Genomic DNA, 17,952 nt, shown 5'->3' on the forward strand with positions numbered 1-17,952 from the left:
ATGTGTTACCGTAATTTCCGGACTATAAGCAGCTACTTTTTTCCCACGCTATGAACCTCGCGGTTTATACAATGACGCGGCTAATTTATGTTTTTTTTCCTTATTTTTTTCCACAAGATTCATGCCGCCAAAAAAAACTGAGCACCGTCACATAATGTGACGTAAATCGAGCGCGCTCAAACTTGCCATCATTCTGATTACCGTAGTCATTTTGTCACCCTCATCATGGCAAAGAAACGGAGAAATGGCCTCCCGGGTGGCGCAGTGGTCTAGAGCACTGCATCGCAGTGCTAACTGCGCCACCAGAGTCTCTGGGTTCGCCCCCAGGCTCTGTCGCAGCCGGCCGCGACCGGGAGGTCCGTGGGGCGACGCACAATTGGGCTAGCGTCGTCCGGGTAAGGGAGGGTTTGGCCGGTAGGGATTTCCTTGTCTCATCGCGCTCCAGCGACTCCTGTGGCGGGCTGGGCGCAGTGCGTGCTAACCAAGGGGGCCAGGTGCACGGTGTTTCCTCCGACACATTGGTGCGGCTGGCTTCCGGGTTGGAGGCGCGCTGTGTTAAAGAAGCAGTGCGGCTTGGTTGGGTTGTGCTTCGGAGGACGCATGACTTTCGACCTTCGTCTCTCCCGAGCCCGTACGGGAGTTGTAGCGATGAGACAAGGTAGTAATTACTAGCGATTGGATACCACGAAAATTGGGGAGAAAAGGGGGATAAAATAAAATAAAATAAAAAAAGAAACGGAGAAATGCATGTGATGCAGCTTTCAAGTTGAAGGCGATCGATCTGTCTGTTGGAAAAGGAAATAGAGCTGCTGCACGGGAGCTTGGCATTAATGAGTCGATGATAAGACGTTGGAACTGTGCAGATCCGACTGAAAGCCAAAACAATCGCCACCGCAATGAAGTTTGACTTTCTTGGTAGGCTACTGTTTACTGCTATTTATTTTTGATTTTTGTTACAAGCCGTGTTTCGTTTAAAGGCTGTGTAAAGTTCATTTGTTTCAATGTACCGGTAGGCACTTGCGGCTTATAGACATGTGCGGTTTATTTATGTACAAAATACATATTTGTAAAAAATTCAGTGGGTACGGCTTATATTCAGGTGCGCTTAATAGTCCAGCAATTACGGTATTTCACAGTTTTGATGTCTTCACTATTATTCTACAAAGTAGAAAAGTGTCAAAATAAAGAAAAACCCTTGAATAATTAGCTGTGTCCAAACTTTTCATTGGTACAGTACATCAAACCACACAGCTAGAAACAGAGGTAGCGTCCCAAATGGCACCATTCCCTATATAGTCCACTACTTTTGACCAGGGCCCATAGAGCTCTGGTCAAATTTAGTGCACTAAATAGGGATTAGTGTGCCATTTGTGACACAAAATCCCCATAGCCTTACCATAGAGTGACTCCATACTGGCTGCGTCATTGTCGATGAGCGCGGACGCCACCCAGACTATTCCTAGGATGAGCAGTCCGAGGAGGAAGAGCATCACAAAGGTCTCTAGAACCCGTGACTTAATGCCCTGCGAGAAAACACACACAGATGGAGGAGAGAGAAGTGATGAACAAAAACAGCCATGTTACTGTTTTTATTCATACAAAGCTGTGATTTTTGCCAAGTTCTCCCAAGGCTATTCACATTGCCTAGGAATTGAGTGAGGCAAGGAAGGGACAGCAAAACAAGCTCATTCTAAAAAATGACCCATCAGTTGAATGTATCACTTGGGCCCAGTTCCAAATGGCCAGAGCCCATGACCAGAGTCCTATGTTAAACAAGTAGGTAGCCCTGCGCGAGCCAGAAAGACTCGTCCTGCCCTATGGGCCAATCTCTTGTTTCTGTAGCGTGCGACAGATTGGTACCCCAATCCTTAACCTTAATGCTGAGTGCCAAGCAGAGAGGCGTTGGGTCCCATTGGTATGACTTGACTGGGGGGGTCAAACCCCCAACCCCTGCAATCTCAGGGTGGACACTACCCACAAGGACACTGAGCTGGTATGGGCCCTGGTCAAAAGCAGTGCCCTATTGAATAGTGTGCCATTTGGGATGCAATCTTGGTTCATAGAGTGAAACCATGCAGACACTGCAGTCTCCCCACAACCAGTGTTGCTGCAGCCTCACTACGTTACTTCAAATATCAATGTAGCTACTACAGTGGCTTCTCTATAAAATCACTCAAACTAATGCTGCACTCTAATTGTAAAATGCCATTGCTTTACATTCAGGGAATGTCCCAAATGGCACCATATTCCCTATGTCGTGCACTACTTTTAACCAGGGCTCATAGGTGCCTGATCAAAAGTAGTGACCCATTTAGGGAATAGGGTGCTGTTTAGGACGCATGCTCGGATCCATATTACAGCCCCACACACAGTTAACTGATCCCAGAGAAGACCATGTTAAAGCACCTTCTACAACAGTATATTAAAAGGGGCCTATCCAGACTCAGAGCCGGGTCCGGTTAAATAAAAAAACAAGTTGAAGTGAAGCCTCGCTCCTGTGTGTAGATTAAGAGCAGGCCTCCCATTACATCTGGGGACGATTAGGGGGCTCTTAACGCGCCCACGGCCCTGCGGCCCAGCGCAGACAGGAGTTGTGGTAATTTGGGTTTTCCGGGTCACAGACTGCTGAGTGGTTAATAAAGTCTTCTCTACCTGTTCACACAAGAGTCCATTTACCCCCCGCGCCGCTAGTGGAGTCGGACAGGCTCTACACGAACGCGAAACAGCGGCTGCCTTCCAAATGGCACCATATTCATTATCTAGTGCACTACAAAAGTAGTGTACTTTAAAAGGAGATACACTGTAGAGGAGATACTGTCTGGCACTATAGGAATAGGCTGCAAAGCATGACTTACACAGGGCTTGTGGGTTAGCCTCAAATTGGGCAGCTATGATCAATTTGTTACTAGGTAAATGGTGATCTGCTAACTGGTGTGTGGAAGTTGTTTATAGCCAGGTATATAAATGGGGCTGCAGGTAGCCTAGTGGTTAGAGCGTTTGGCCAGTAACCGAAAGGTTGCTAGATCAAATCCCTGAGCTGACAAGGTAAAAATATGTTGTTCCGCCCCTGAACAAGGCAGTTGTTCCCCAGTAGGCCGTAATTGTAAGTAAGAATTTGTTCCTAACTGACTAGCCTAGTTAAATAAAGGTTCAATTAAATAAATACGCAGTGATCCTCTGTTTGAAGGTGATCCTCATGTAATGTAACTGCTTTTTAAAAGTCTGAACTCAACACTGAGCCCATATCTCACACACTGAACACTTAGCCTACCAATGATCTCAAACACCATTATCGCCATCGTCACAACCATTTTGATAATCAATCACGTTCTCTCCACACAGACAGTGGATCTGTCGAATCTAGGCTCGTGTCCCAAATGACACCGTATTCCCTATATAGTGCACTACGTCAAAAGCAGTGCACAATATAGGGAGCCATTTGGGGGACACAGACTGTCATATCACTGAAGTATCCCCCCACACATGTAGGCTAGATAGAAGGGACCTGTGTAGAATTTTCTAGCACAGCAGTGGGAGTAGTCTAGAGCGCCCCATTGTGGCCATGTCTGGTACGATCTGCTGCACCTCAGCAGGCAAACCTACTGATTCTCTAAAGTGAGGAAAGGAGTTTTGAATATACTGTACGTAGTCTACGTCCCAAATGGCACCCTAATCTCTATATAGCTCTATGGACCCTGGCAAAAAAGTTGTACACTATTTTGGGAATAGGGTGCCATTTGAGATGAAGACATTCCCTCAGTAGACCTTAGAAAACCTCATATCTAGAGAAGCATCTCATGTGGTATACTGAGGGAATATGTCTTCGTCTCAAATGGCACCCTATTCCCTAAATAGTGCACGGGTCTAAAATGGTTTAATGACAGGCCCTTTATCCTGACCTGCTTACTGAAACCTCTATCCTCCAATGTGTTCAGTTCCTCCCACTGAGTACATAACTACTGTGATGCTGCAGTCTAGCGGCTCACATCAGAGCTGAACTGGCCAATAGGGAGCTCTCAATGCCGAGAGAGATGGAGAGAGGGAGGGAAGGGGAGAGATAGATAGATGGTGGAGGAGAAGAGGAGAGCAGTTGAATGTCTGAACGCATCTCGTCCCCAGAGGTGAGAGGTGAGAGAGGAATGCTTTCAGGGACTTCTGTCACATCCCACACACACACACTCTTAAGGAGGCTCCGGGATGGATGGAACCTTGCATGGCCTGCTGCAGGAGGCGGCTCCGCTCGGGTGCCTCGGTCCACCTTAACCAGCAGCCTATGCTATGCTGAAGGTGTATTCCCTCTAGGCCAGGCCTCTCAATCATTTATAAGACTCAAATCATTACCCATTCAGATCATTTAGGGCAAAGGCAATGCCTGTCACCTCCCTTAATATTATGTCTGTGGAGTGTCAGACAAAGGTTGACCAAGTGTTGGGAAGCAGAGGGTCTGAATTGCAAGCTTTGAATTAATCACGTATCACATAACATATTCCATTACTTATACCCTGCATTCTCCTTGTTTCTCTTTCATAACAAATTAGCACAATTATTTTCTTAAGTACTGAAGATGGTAAGGACTGCAGACAGTCGCCACAATCATCAAAACGTGGAAAACGTAGTCAAAACTCGTTTCAAAAAATAGGCAAGGGAGAGCGCCATGGCATCCAGAGCCGAGCGCCAGCCCGAGCTGAATGGTTCTACTCTTGCCATTCTAAATGTGTACACCACTATTCAGCTTCCCAGATCCTCACACCGCACCGCTGTGGAGCATGGGGCTAGCTGCCTGCTCTGCCCAGGTGCAGCTCCACTAGAAGAGCAGGGAATCAGATACTTCCAAGAAACGGGTGGGTGTGTGTGTGAGGGACACTGCCCTGTGTGAATGAGATGACTGCATCTGAACAACCACAGCGACACACACTCGCAACAACCTACACTTGTGTGTGTGTTCTCACCCAGACCCATCCACAAGAGCCATCCCAAACCACCAGCAACACTGAATTAGAGGTCTAACTACCTTACAGTGGATATACCCTAGTGGACCCGACCACGGCTCTGCATAAAGACTATAGCTTTTAGGTTAAGGGGAAGTTGCTGACTTACAGCATGCCTAAACCAATACATTAACCAGAGGGAAACTTAGCTGATACATTTCATTGTCTCTTTTTTTTTTCTTTTTTTTTTAACCGGGTCCGTTTAGTGTTCTTGTAGGAAATCCAGAGGTCAGTTCCGTTCGGATCCAGCTTTTTGGACCTGTGAAGACCTCTACGTTGAATCACTGGTTGCCCTAATACCAACACTGAATGGCTCAATGCCACCCTCCTACTCTGTAGGATCAGAAACGACATATCTGGGTACTGCCATGTACAGCACAACAGATACATGCATCCCCATGCGCGTCCTTGGGGAAGCATAGCTAAACTGTGTCAGCATCGTCAATGGCACCCTATTCCCTACATAGTGCACTACTTGGACCAGGGCCCAAAAGGAGCGCACATGCAGTGTTTCAACAGTGCTGAATGTCATTGTGCTATTCCCTCCACATCCCCGGGGCAGAGAAAGAGAGAGGGAAAGAGAGAGAGAGAGAGCGTGATGGGAAATGAGATGGGACAGCGAGAGTGAGAAAACGAGGTCTGAGCAAACGAGTGAGGAGAGGGAGAAAACAGAGGAAGGTAAAGAAGGGGCGGGGCAGAGTTGCAGAGAGACAGAGAGAGGGGGACAGGAGAGGAATAGAATAAGGAAGGAAAATAGGGACTATAGTGACGGATAGAATAAAGAATAGCATGGGACGCATGGGAGACATGGGGTCTCTGTGGCGGGGGGGGGGCGCTTCCTTCCCTCCAGCCCCATTCATCTGCAGCAAGTCAGCGCCCAGTGGCAGAGATCATCCCACTGCCCATTGCTCCACTCCCCGACAGGAGCGTGTGGGATGGAGGGGCAGAGGGATGGAGGGAGGGGGCCCCAATCCACCACTCCCAGCCAGTCCACTTCTCTGCCTATGCTTGCTAAGGAGACGCCAGATGCAAAGGGCCCTTATTAGCGTACCCTTCAGTCCCGGCCGTGTCAGAGACAGAAAACAGAGAGGGAGTCGCTGGTCTGGAGGGGACTGGAAAGCTTCCCCGTGTGAAGCTGCCGCAAACTAAACTTCTAAAGACTCGCCCCAACGACACAGCAGTGGGCGCGTGGGAAACCGTTTGCTTCACGTCCGTCTTGTACAGCGAGAGAGGAAAAAACAATGCTGTGAAACTCATACTTCACAAACACTCCCCTTTTTGAGTTTTAAATGTAAAGCCTTTAAATGAACCGGAGCCCTTCGCGCCCAAGCTCCCATGGCCAATACATTAGACGTCAGAAAAGGGGGTTTACAGGGAGGAAGAGGCTTCAGTATGCTACTTTTGATGTTTTCCTCGAGTTTATTCAAATAAAAATGTATTTGTCACATGCGTCGAATACAACAGACCATACAGTGAAATGCTTACTTACAAACCCTTAACCAACAATGCAGTTAAGAAAAATAAGTGTATAGTAAAAACTAAATAAGTAAAAAGAAATACAAATAATTAAAGAGCAGCAGTAAAATAACAGAAGCGAGGCTATATACAGGGGGTACCGGTACAGAGTCAATATGCGGGGGCACAGGTTGGTTGAGGTAATACGTACATGTAGGTAGAATTAGTGACTATGGATAGATAATAAACAGAGTAGCAGCAGTGTAAAAAGAGGGGGGGACAATACAAATAGTCTGGGTAGACATTTGATTACCTGTTCAGGAGTCTTATGGCTTTGGGGGTAGAAGCTGTTAAGAAGCCTTTTGGACCTCAACTTGGCGCTCCGGTACCGCTTGCTGTGCGGTAGCAGAGAGAAAAGTCTATGACTAGGGTGGCTGGAGCCTTTGACAATTATTAGGGCCTTACTCTGACACCGCCCGGTATAGAGGTCCCCCTACAAGGACTCCATCTTGTTGTCATTACCAAGAGGTGTCAGGCTGATAAGTCCTCAAAGAAGAAATGACCGTCACCTGTGCTAATAAAAATCACACTTTTTGGATGTCGCACACTGCGTTCAGCCAATCAGGTTGCAGCAGTCGGTTGTTTCCCCTGGCTGAACGCGGTACGCAAGATCAGGAGGCAGCATTGGCCTCTCTAGCATGGTGGTGGAAAATTGTGTTTTATTAAGACACTATGCATATTTTCCCTTTTTTGGAGGCCGGCAGTCCATTAAATCGAGTTAAGGATCCACCCCTTTTTTTCAATTTTCCCCTAAAATGACATACCCAAATCTAACTGCCTGTAGCTCAGGCCCTGAAGCAAGGGTATGCATGTTCTTGGTACCATTTGAAAGGAAACATTTTGAAGTTTGTGGAAATGAATGTAGGATAATATAACACAATAGATCTGGCAAAAGATAATACAAAGTTTACAAAAAACAACATTATTTTGTATTTTTTTTGTACCATCATCGAAATGCAAGAGAAAGGCCATATTGTACTATTCCAGCCCAGGTGCAATTTAGATTTTGTACACTAGATGGCAGCAGTGTAAGTGCAACGTTTTAGACTGATCCAATGAACCATTGTATTTCTGTTCAAAATGTTGCATCAAGACTGCCCAAATGTGCCTAAATTGTTTTTAATAACTTTTCATGTTCAAAATTGTGCACTCTCCTCAAACAATAGCATTGCAGCTGAAATAAGGATGTTTTATGTACGAGCCGGTCACCTGTACAGGTTTCCTTCCTTTCACTCTGTCATTTAGGTTAGTATTGTGGAGTAACTACAATGTTGTTAGTCCATTAGTCCAGTCCAGTTGTTTTCTCCTATCACAACCATTAAACTCTGTAATTGTTTTAAAGTCACCATTGGCCTCATGGTGAAATCCCTGAGCGGTTTCCTTCCTCTCCTGCAACCGAGTTAGGAAGGACACCTGTATCTTTGTAGTGACTAGATGTATTGATACACCATCAAAAGTGTAATTAATAACTACACCATGCTCAAAGGGATATTCAAAATCTTTTTATTTTGACCAATCTACCAATAGGTGCCCTTCTCTGCGAGGCATTGGAAAACCTCCCTGGTCTTCGTGGTTGAATTTATGGTTGAATTTATATGAATACATATAAATTGTATGTGTGGGGTACAGAGATGAGGGAGTCATTCAAAAATCATATTAAACAATATTCCTGAACACTAAGTGAGTCCATGCAACTTATTATGTGACTTTTTAAGCACATTTTTACTCCTGAACTTATTTAGGCTTGCCACATCAAAGGGGTTGAATACTTATTGATATTTCAGCTTTTCATGTGTAATTAATTTGTAAAAATGTCAATGAACATAAATCCACTTTGACATTATGCGGTACTGTGTTTGGGCCAATTGGCAAAGAAATTAAATAAAACGCAATATAATCCATTTTTAATTCAGGGTGTAACAACACAAATGTGGAATAAGTCAAAAGTGTGTGAATACTTTCTGAAGGCACTGTATAGCTGGCTGGATACATTAAAGTCGGACGCAGCAGACAAACTAAGTAAAAGTAATATTAGTGTTATCTGGAGGCCGGTTGGGCTACCTTAAAAAAGGTGCAATATGCAGAATTCGCTCCACCATATCCTGGTTGCAATTAGAATACGTCGCCTAACTTCAATTTATGTGACAAAACAATCAATCACTGTGTAGATAATCATTGTAGCATCTAAACCGCTGTGAAATATATTTTCCATAACAAAAAAATACACTGCTCAAAAAAATAAAGGGAACACTTAAACAACACAATGTAACTCCAAGTCAATCACACTTCTGTGAAATCAAACTGTCCACTTAGGAAGCAACACTGATTGACAATAAATTTCACATGCTGTTGTGCAAATGGAATAGACAACAGGTGGAAATTATAGGCAATTAGCAAGACACCCCCAATAAAGGAGTGGTGCTGCAGGTGGTGACCACAGACCACTTCTCAGTTCCTATGCTTCCTGGCTGATGTTTTGGTCACTTTTTGAATGCTGGCGGTGCTTTCACTCTAGTGGTAGCATGAGACGGAGTCTACAACCCACACAAGTGGCTCAGGTAGTGCAGTTCATCCAGGATGGCACATCAATGCGAGCTGTGGCAAGAAGGTTTGCTGTGTCTGTCAGCATAGTGTCCAGAGCATGGAGGCGTTACCAGGAGACAGGCCAGTACATCAGGAGACGTGGAGGAGGCCGTAGGAGGGCAACAACCCAGCAGCAGGACCGCTACCTCCGCCTTTGTGCAAGGAGGAGCAGGAGGAGCACTGCCAGAGCCCTGCAAAATGACCTCCAGCAGGCCACAAATGTGCATGTGTCTGCTCAAACGGTCAGAAACAGACTCCATGAGGGTGGTATGAGGGCCCGACGTCCACAGGTGGGGGTTGTGCTTACAGCCCAACACCGTGCAGGACGTTTGGCATTTGCCAGAGAACACCAAGATTGGCAAATTCGCCACTGGCGCCCTGTGCTCTTCACAGATGAAAGCAGGTTCACACTGAGCACATGTGACAGACGTGACAGAGTCTGGAGACGCCGTGGAGAACGTTCTGCTGCCTGCAACATCCTCCAGCATGGGGCCTCCCGGGTGGCGCAGTGGTCTAGGGCACTGCATCGCAGTGCTAACTGCTCCACCAGAGTCTCTGGGTTCGCGCCCAGGCTCTGTCGCAGCCGGCCGCGACCGGGAGGTCCGTGGGGCGACGCACAATTGGCATAGCGTCGTCCGGGGTAGGGAGGGTTTGGCCGGTAGGGATATCCTTGTCTCATCGCGCTCCAGCGACTCCTGTGGCGGGCCGAGGTACACTGTGTTTCCTCCGACACATTGGTGCGGCTGGCTTCCGGGTTGGAGGCGCGCTGTGTTAAGAAGCAGTACGGCTGGTTGGGTTGTGCTTCGGAGGACGCATGGCTTTCGACCTTCGTCTCTCCCGAGCCCGTACGGGAGTTGTAGCGATGAGACAAGGTAGTAATTACTAGCGATTGGATACCACGAAAATTGGGGAGAAAATGGGAGATTTTTTTTTAACAAAAAATAAAAAAAAACATCCTCCAGCATGACCGGTTTGGCGGTGGGTCAGTCATGGTGTGGGGTGGCATTTCTTTGGGGGGGCCGCAAAGCCCTCCATGTGCTCGCCAGAGGTAGCCTAACTGCCATTAACGACCGAGATGAGATCCTCAGACCCCTTGTGAGACCATATGCTGGTGCGGTTGGCCCTGGGTTCCTCCTAATGCAAGACAATGCTAGACCTCATGTGGCTGGAGTGTGTCAGCAGTTCCTGCAAGAGGAAGGCATTGATGCTATGGACTGGCCCGCCCGTTCCCCAGACCTGAATCCAATTGAGCACATCTGGGACATCATGTCTCGCCCCTTCCACCAATGCCACGTTGCACCACAGACCGTCCAGGAGTTGGTGGATGCTTTAGTCCAGGTTTGGGAGGAGATCCCTCAGGAGACCATCCGCCACCTCATCAGGAGCATGCCTAGGCGTTGTAGGGAGGTCATACAGGCACGTGGAGGCCACACACACTACTGAGCCTCATTTTGACTTGTTTTAAGGACATTACATCAAAGTTGGATCAGCCTGTAGTGTGGTTTTCCACTTTAATTTTGAGTGTGACTCCAAATCCAGACCTCCATGGGTTGATTTCCATTGATAATTTGTGTGATTTTGTTGTCAGCACATTCAACTATGTAAAGAAAAAAGTATTTAATAAGAATATTTCATTCATTCAGATCTAGGATGTGTTATTTTAATGTTCCCTTTATTCTTTTGAGCAGTGTATATTTTCAGCTGGTGTACAAAACCAAACTTAAAAGACTCAAAACGAAACGTAAGAACAGGAAGCATAGAAACAGCGCACAAAGAACAGATCTACCGCTTCTTAGACATGCTTTCAATGAGAAAGACAGATCTATAACTCACATTTCTATGCGGATTTGGTAGGGTCACCCAAAAAGTTACACATAGCAGCTTTAAATCGTGAATAAAAAAATCTGTGCGCCAAAATCCGGGATCAAACCAATAAATAAGACTTTTATCTTGAAACTATTAACATTGGACATGAATCTCAGGCTTGTATAGCAGGCACTATATATTTTTTTCAAACCGACAGAAAGAGGTCTAATACCCCAAAAAGACAACACAAGCTATAAAATAAACAGACAATTTCATCCAAAAAATGTAAACAGTCCCTCCAGGAGCTGATCAATTCGTTTGAAAGACAGAGAGAGGAAAATAAGAAATTCTCAGCTCAAACTAATATGTTACCATGGCGATGGACATTGTAACAGAGTGGCTTTGGTGAGACATTCTGACCTTAAAGGAAGGTATGTAAACATCACTTTATATTCTCCGGCCACCCCTGCCAGAGCAAAGGCCTGGGAAAAATGTCTACATGTGCAGGGAGATTTGAAATAAACATCCAGGCTCCATTGTGGAGCGCCAACAAAGAACAGTATCTTAGTAACACAAGGCGGTTTACTCAGCTCAGACGTTTCCCCTCCACAATAAACACACACACTTTTCTTCATTAAAGGGTTTAGCCTAGGGCGTTAGATTGATGAGGAGCTTCTTTTAGCAACAGATGAAAACTGCTGGCCCATAGCTGGGTCACTTTCTGGGTCAGACTAAGTCTGTGTCCCAAATGCCACCCTGTCCCCTATATAGTGCACTAATTTTGACCAGTGCACTTTATGGGAAATAGGATGCTATTTGGAACGTAACCTAGCGAAGGAGAGGATCCGCAGAGTACTCAATATTGGTTGGAAGACAAAAAAGGCATGCCACTCTATACTCTATAACAGCTTTGTTGACGTAATGTTTCTATCCCATATGAACTGGAGACTTCTCATGCCGAGGGGATGTATGAAGAATTAGGCCCACAATGGGAGAGGAAGTCCTTTTTTGGAAACCTTCGAAATGAGGTTGTCTGGATGGACTGGGATAGCTGCGAGGCCAAGGCAGAGGAGAGACCCTAGGGCCTAGGCCACTAGTCCATCATTCAGATACTGACCGACCATCATCATAAACATGCCATCTACTGGTGGTGAATACACAACAGGGCCTTCACCCTCCACAGAGGGATATGCTAATGTACGCTAAAACCAAAATAATTCATAGTTAAAGATAATGAATAGATCATTGATAGTTAATATATAAAAACACATACAAAAAAATGTAATATCCAAAAAACATAGCCAAAATGTGAAGAAAAAAAGCCTGGTTTGAATTATGGCTTAAAATCAGCAATGGGTAGCTTTGATGGGGGTGGGGGCCACAAAAAATCTGAACACATCAAGAATTTTAGTTAATTTCCTGTAATTCGCCACATTTTGGCATGGGGAGTAGAGAAAAAGTTGCAGTTTTAAAGCAAGTTTGCAGCAATTCTACATTTTGCCATGGGACGGAGAGAATCTTGCCATTTTACAGCTAATTTCCTGCAATTCCACAATTTTGCCATAGGGTGGACTGGTGGAGAAAAATGTTTGCAGTTTTTAATATGAAACTGGAGTGAAAGTGACTAACAAAATCAATTGGGGCCCCCCGGTCGGTAATTAGACTACAAATACTATAAGTTTAGATAGATTGGTAAGTTAGTCTAGCCATCCATCTAAAACATTTTTTGCTGACATGGGCTAATTGAGTGACTGTCAGTAACTGACATAACAAGAGAAAAACTACTGATGCACTACCATATTTAGAAAATTGCACCTTGTGTATTCTACTATTCTAACTCAACATTAATTCAGACCCTGACGGAGTCCCCAAAAAATGTAACCACGGGCCAGGGATAGGCCAGTTGCCCATCTCTGGCCTAAAATCAACCAGCCCTAAAAGGTGGTGCGTTCATCAAAGTAGATCTAGTCTAGTATCTCTGTATAAGCATGAGATGATGACTGGCTGGCACACAGTCTGCAGCATAAATGGGTTTCTGGAACAAGACAAGGAGCCAAAACCGTTCAATGTTAAGATGACATTTAAAATCTGCCACTTCACCGCAATGATTTTAAAAGCATTTTAAAACCATTAGTAATAAATCTTTTTCAGCTAAGAAAGTCAGAGAGTAAGGTTATTGAGGGGTATTTTATGCCGGTGAACAAAGTTAGTTCATACCCACATTTGGGCTGTAATTCCGATTCATCCACAATTTGGACAATTTGAAAGACTGTTAATCATGTGGACAACAGAACATCTGAGTGAGCTAATAAAAAAAAAGCATAGAACATTTCAATCTCGATTCAACTCGGAGAGCTTTAGTGCCCTCGTCAAAAGTAAACAGAGCCACATGAAAAGCCTGACTTACATTTACATTTACATTTAAGTCATTTAGCAGACGCTCTTATCCAGAGCGACTTACAAATTGGAACTGTTACCAGTTAAATTCATCATTCACTTCATTTCCGCAGTCAAAGGGACTTTTCAGTGGCGTAACATTACGGCCACATAAACCCCTGAAATCTAATACTCAGTCTCTAATACTTTTATTGGGAGAGGGATAATATCACATTATAAAAACTTAAATCAAGCTTTTAAATGTCATCCTGTGGTCAGTCTGTTGAGTGACTCAGCAGGGTGCTTTCCTCTGTTCTCCACAAATACACACAACTATACCTGGATGTGTAGCCAACATTAAGCAGTGCTTCCTCTCAGCAAATGTATAGATGATCAGTAGCAAGAAAGGGTACAAAAGCATAAAGTGATAGAGGCCAGTGTGTTCCACTTCCTAGCCATCCTGGACTTCATTACAAGAAATCCAAACGAAACAAATTAGCAGCCTGCCTCCCCCCCCAAAAAGGGGGCTGTAAACTACAGTAACAGACACATTTTTATGTAAGTTTGCCAGGAGGGACATAAACCAGAGGGGTTTCAAACTGTGACACAGGATAGAGGTGTATTAAAAGTAAATCTTTCCCCGCGCTTTCAGCTCCATTGTGCCATCACGTTGTTCTGTCTTTATGGACCCGCGAAACACGGGCCCCAGCCTTTTTTCAGAGGTAATTAATTAAAAGAGGAAGTTTGCAGAGGCTTACAACTTGATTATTAGGTTGTCCTTTTGAAGTTTTATTTTAGGGCAGAGGGGGGGGGCGAATCAGGCCCTAAATCACGGCGGCCGATGCCGTGGTGTTGAACTGTTTGCAGCGTCTGGCTTATTGGAACGGCTTGTCAGGATGTGGCGGATGCCAAAGACCAGATTGTCGTTGTTTCATGGTTAATGAGGTTTTTGCGGTCGCAGTTACGGTCAACTGATGAGAGTCAGAGAGAGGGCAAGGACCAGGCACCTGCTGTTGTCACTAGACATACTCTCACACAGACAGACAGACAATGTAAACAGGAATTAATAGATACTCTTAGACAATGAAAGGCAGAGAAACAAAAGAGACTAAAACGATCTACTCTGCAACATGCTCTGCTTATGACAATCGACTCAATAGCCATAATCATTAGGATTAATGATTGATGAAGATGGTGTAGTTCTGCTATGGCACAGTGGACAATTCTAAACAGTTGTGTGAAAACATGGAGATATAAAATCAAGAAAGATCAAGAGTTCATCAATACTACAAAAGCATGTAAAACAAAAATAAACAGGTTTTAGCAAGTTGTTAACGAACCCCATGCGTTTTATACCTTTTTTGATCCAGCAAATCCCTCGGACTCCAGGAAGAAATAGGCAAACGGCATCAGGACGAAGAGGCAGAGATTGGAGAAGAGCGATACCAGATTCCACAGGCCTGTAAGGGCAACATTACAGCTAGTCCTGATCAATGAATCAAACAACCAATCTTTCAAGATTGTCACCAAGCAAAATACAACATGACAGAAAATCACACCTTACAATAAAACACATTATCCTCAGAGGCATCCTAAATGCCACCCTATTCCCTACATAAATGCACTACTAGCCTAAATAGTGCACTGGGTAGTGCGCTATATAGGGAATAGGGTGCCATTTGGGACACATACATAGTCTCACGAGCTAGCATTGCTTTGGATAGATAGACAGCACAGTTGTTTCCACTGGCCACCATGTATTCCTGCAGTCAACTGCTAAACCATGGACTCTGATGCCCCCTTGTGACAGCAAATGAAGATGTTTGTAATACCCTATCCTCTGCCGAATCCCCAACAACCGGATGTTCCAGGGAGATGGAAAGAGTCTGTGACACAACGCGACTTCCGCTTTTGGACGCTAACAAGGCGACACTCCAGTTTAACTCCTCCTCCACATTTACTGGATTGGTTGAACAACGTAGAAGAGAACCTCCCCCCAGACAGTTTTTATTTCTTCTTGTCAAGACCAGTATTTAGGGGATCTAGTTTCCGGCGTTAGCTTACTAATACCCTGTTCCTGAAGAGCTATGGGTGTGCAGACTTTTGTTCCAGGCCAGCACCATCACACCACGTCTGTTTCCGCTTATGATATGTTGATTATATGAGTCAGGTGTGTAGAATCAGGTGCAGTGCTAGAACAAAAGCCTACACCCCCTGCAGACCTCCGGGACTAGGGTTGGTGGCTACTGCCGTTGGGATGGTTTAGGCATGCTTTGCAGTCATGCTCACAAATAGATGTAATGTAACACTCTCTGACAAACCAACAGGTTGCGTCCTATTCCCTTTACTTCTTTTGACGAGGGCCCATAGGGCTCTGGTTGAAAGTTGTGCAATTTATAGGGAATAGGGTGCCATTTGGGACGCACTAGTCTGATGGAAACAGATCTTTGTAACTGGATGTATAAAAGGAGTGATTCTGTTGTGTGGTTAGTGGACCAAATCCAAAGAGACCAGGACGTACTTATCTAAAGCTGGAACTACAAAATCGAAAGCACTAAAAACAAAGTAAATCCACATAAAAAGTATGCGTCCCAAATGACACCCTACACAGTGCACTACTTTCAACGAGAACCCTATGGGCCCTGGTCAAAAGTAGGACGCTATTTAGGGGAAAGGGTGCCATCGGGGATTCAACCAAACAAACAAGATGTGAAATGTGAATGACACTACTGACCATGGATGAGGGAGCCATTGAGCCACTGAATGTAGTAGTTTCTGGGGAAGGAGAGCAGGATCTCATTGCTAATGATAGAGAAAGGCAGGAGGAGAACAGCCCCACCCGACATGGCCAGGGTGAAGGTGCACAGGTACAGTCTGTGGGGGAGCCACACACACGTGCAAGAACGCACACACGCACGCACACACACACACAGAGAGTGAAAGAGAGGAATTAGTAAGAAAGTCTACAGTTTGCTGTGAAATCACACAGCTTTGTTAAGGAATTACACACATACAGTATCTTACACCTAGTGTCGGCAACAGGTGGCCCGCGGGCCAAAACCAGCACGCGAGTGATTAAAAATATTTATATTTTGGAAAATACCATTTTTAAAATCGCCAGCTAAAATTAGTTTAATTTAGGAAATCTGTTCAAGTATTCCCACAAATAAAATAAAAAGACACTTATGTGATCGTGTCTCAATGTAATCAAGGCATGAAAGTATTGTTATTTTCAAATACAAAATCACTTTTTGGGCTTAGTTGTGGTCAATTTGCAGTGATCAAATTGTTATAATTATGTTCCGGCCCCCCGACCCGTCGCTCTGACAAAAATCCTCCCGCGGCTGAATCTAGTTGCCTACCCCCGCCTTACAGTATTAATTCATATAGGAATGTCAGTGTCACAGCTCTACACATCAGCATTCAAATGCATCTACACGAGCTGTGTCTACACATACAACGCCCACATTCATGCAGGCTAGGAATCGTTTGAATAAATTTGATTACTCAAGTAGAACTGTAGGCCAACGGTCATTAAAGGATTAGTGTTAGAATACAAGTCACATTAATGGAGAATCTTCTTATACAGTGTGACAGGGATTAATAATAAGGGAATTAAGTTGTTTAGTGCAGCAGGCTGCTTCCCAAATGGCACCCCATCTCCTATATAGTGCAATACGGGGCCTGGTCAAAAGTAGTGCACTACATGGGGAATAGGGTTCCATTTGGGACGCACAACAGCCGACCACTTAACTTAAATACTAGTGGAGCAGATGGCCACTTCAGTGTCTATGAGCCTTAAGTCAATCTATATCCCTCCCTCCCCTCCCCTCCAACCTGGCATCCCAGCAGAGCAGGGGCCTGGGCTTCATTCAGCCTGCATGTGGAGCTTGCCAGATTCTGCTGGCCAGAGGACTACTTCTGTTCTGGTCCTCCGTGGGACGTGGACAAGGTCACCACTTTGATATATAGCTCGAGAATCGAATTCATGTGGAATGCTACACCATTTACTTTGCTCAGCTGTTCCCCCTTGCAATATCACCATTAGCTGGACCCAAGAGGACAAATGACAAAGTGGGCCACAACAATATGGTCTATTGTTTCTGCTTTACTACCAGAGTTGTGTTGGTTAGGCCCGGTGTGCAGTGGTGTGTGCTATGTGAAAGACAAGCCACATCAGCCATTCGAACCAAGACATAGGCTACACCTGTGTTTCGCAAAGCGGTCCGCGTGACCCTCAGCCGTTCCACATATTTGTTCTATTCCAACACAAGCACACCTGATTCACCTAATCAGTACTTGCTGATAAGTTGGCTGGTTGAATCAGGTGTGCTAGTGTTGGAATAGAACAAATATGTGGAACGGCTGAGAGGCATGAGGACAGGTTCGGGAAACACTGAGATACTAGAAGTAGGGCTATTTCTTAACAGCTTTATTGAAAGTAGTTCCACTCACGATATTCTGTTGACGATGGCGTCTTCGTCCTCCTGGTCATCTGAGGGAGAGGAAACCACTTAAGTCACAGCAGGTACAGCAAGTGAACCCTACAGAGACAACCAAGGGCCTCTTGGGACTACAAACCCCACGTTGCCCGGTTCAAATCCTGGGATGGACTACCGTTAATGCATAATGTACTTGGCTTAGGTGAGTCACTTTTTCCTATGGGCATGTCCCAAATGGCACA

General features: G+C 45.1%; 1 protein-coding gene across 3 annotated transcripts in view; it reads right to left on the bottom strand.

The window, feature by feature from the left end:
• The window catches only part of LOC129822794 (limb region 1 protein homolog), a 62,486-nt gene that overhangs the window by 24,177 nt on the left and 20,357 nt on the right, over window positions 1-17,952 (bottom strand). For 2 of the 3 annotated variants that reach the window (XM_055881217.1, XM_055881216.1), the window contains exons 3-6: window positions 17,724-17,763; window positions 16,003-16,142; window positions 14,625-14,728; window positions 1,397-1,523 (exon numbers count right to left, since the gene is read on the bottom strand). In XM_055881217.1, the coding sequence (XP_055737192.1) occupies window positions 1,397-1,523; window positions 14,625-14,728; window positions 16,003-16,142; window positions 17,724-17,763 (411 nt within the window). The remainder of the gene's footprint in view (window positions 1-1,396; window positions 1,524-14,624; window positions 14,729-16,002; window positions 16,143-17,723; window positions 17,764-17,952) is intronic. The other variant, XM_055881218.1, reaches the window with a different exon arrangement.

This window comes from Salvelinus fontinalis, chromosome 25 (assembly GCF_029448725.1).
Source record: "Salvelinus fontinalis isolate EN_2023a chromosome 25, ASM2944872v1, whole genome shotgun sequence".
NCBI lineage: Eukaryota > Metazoa > Chordata > Actinopteri > Salmoniformes > Salmonidae > Salvelinus > Salvelinus fontinalis.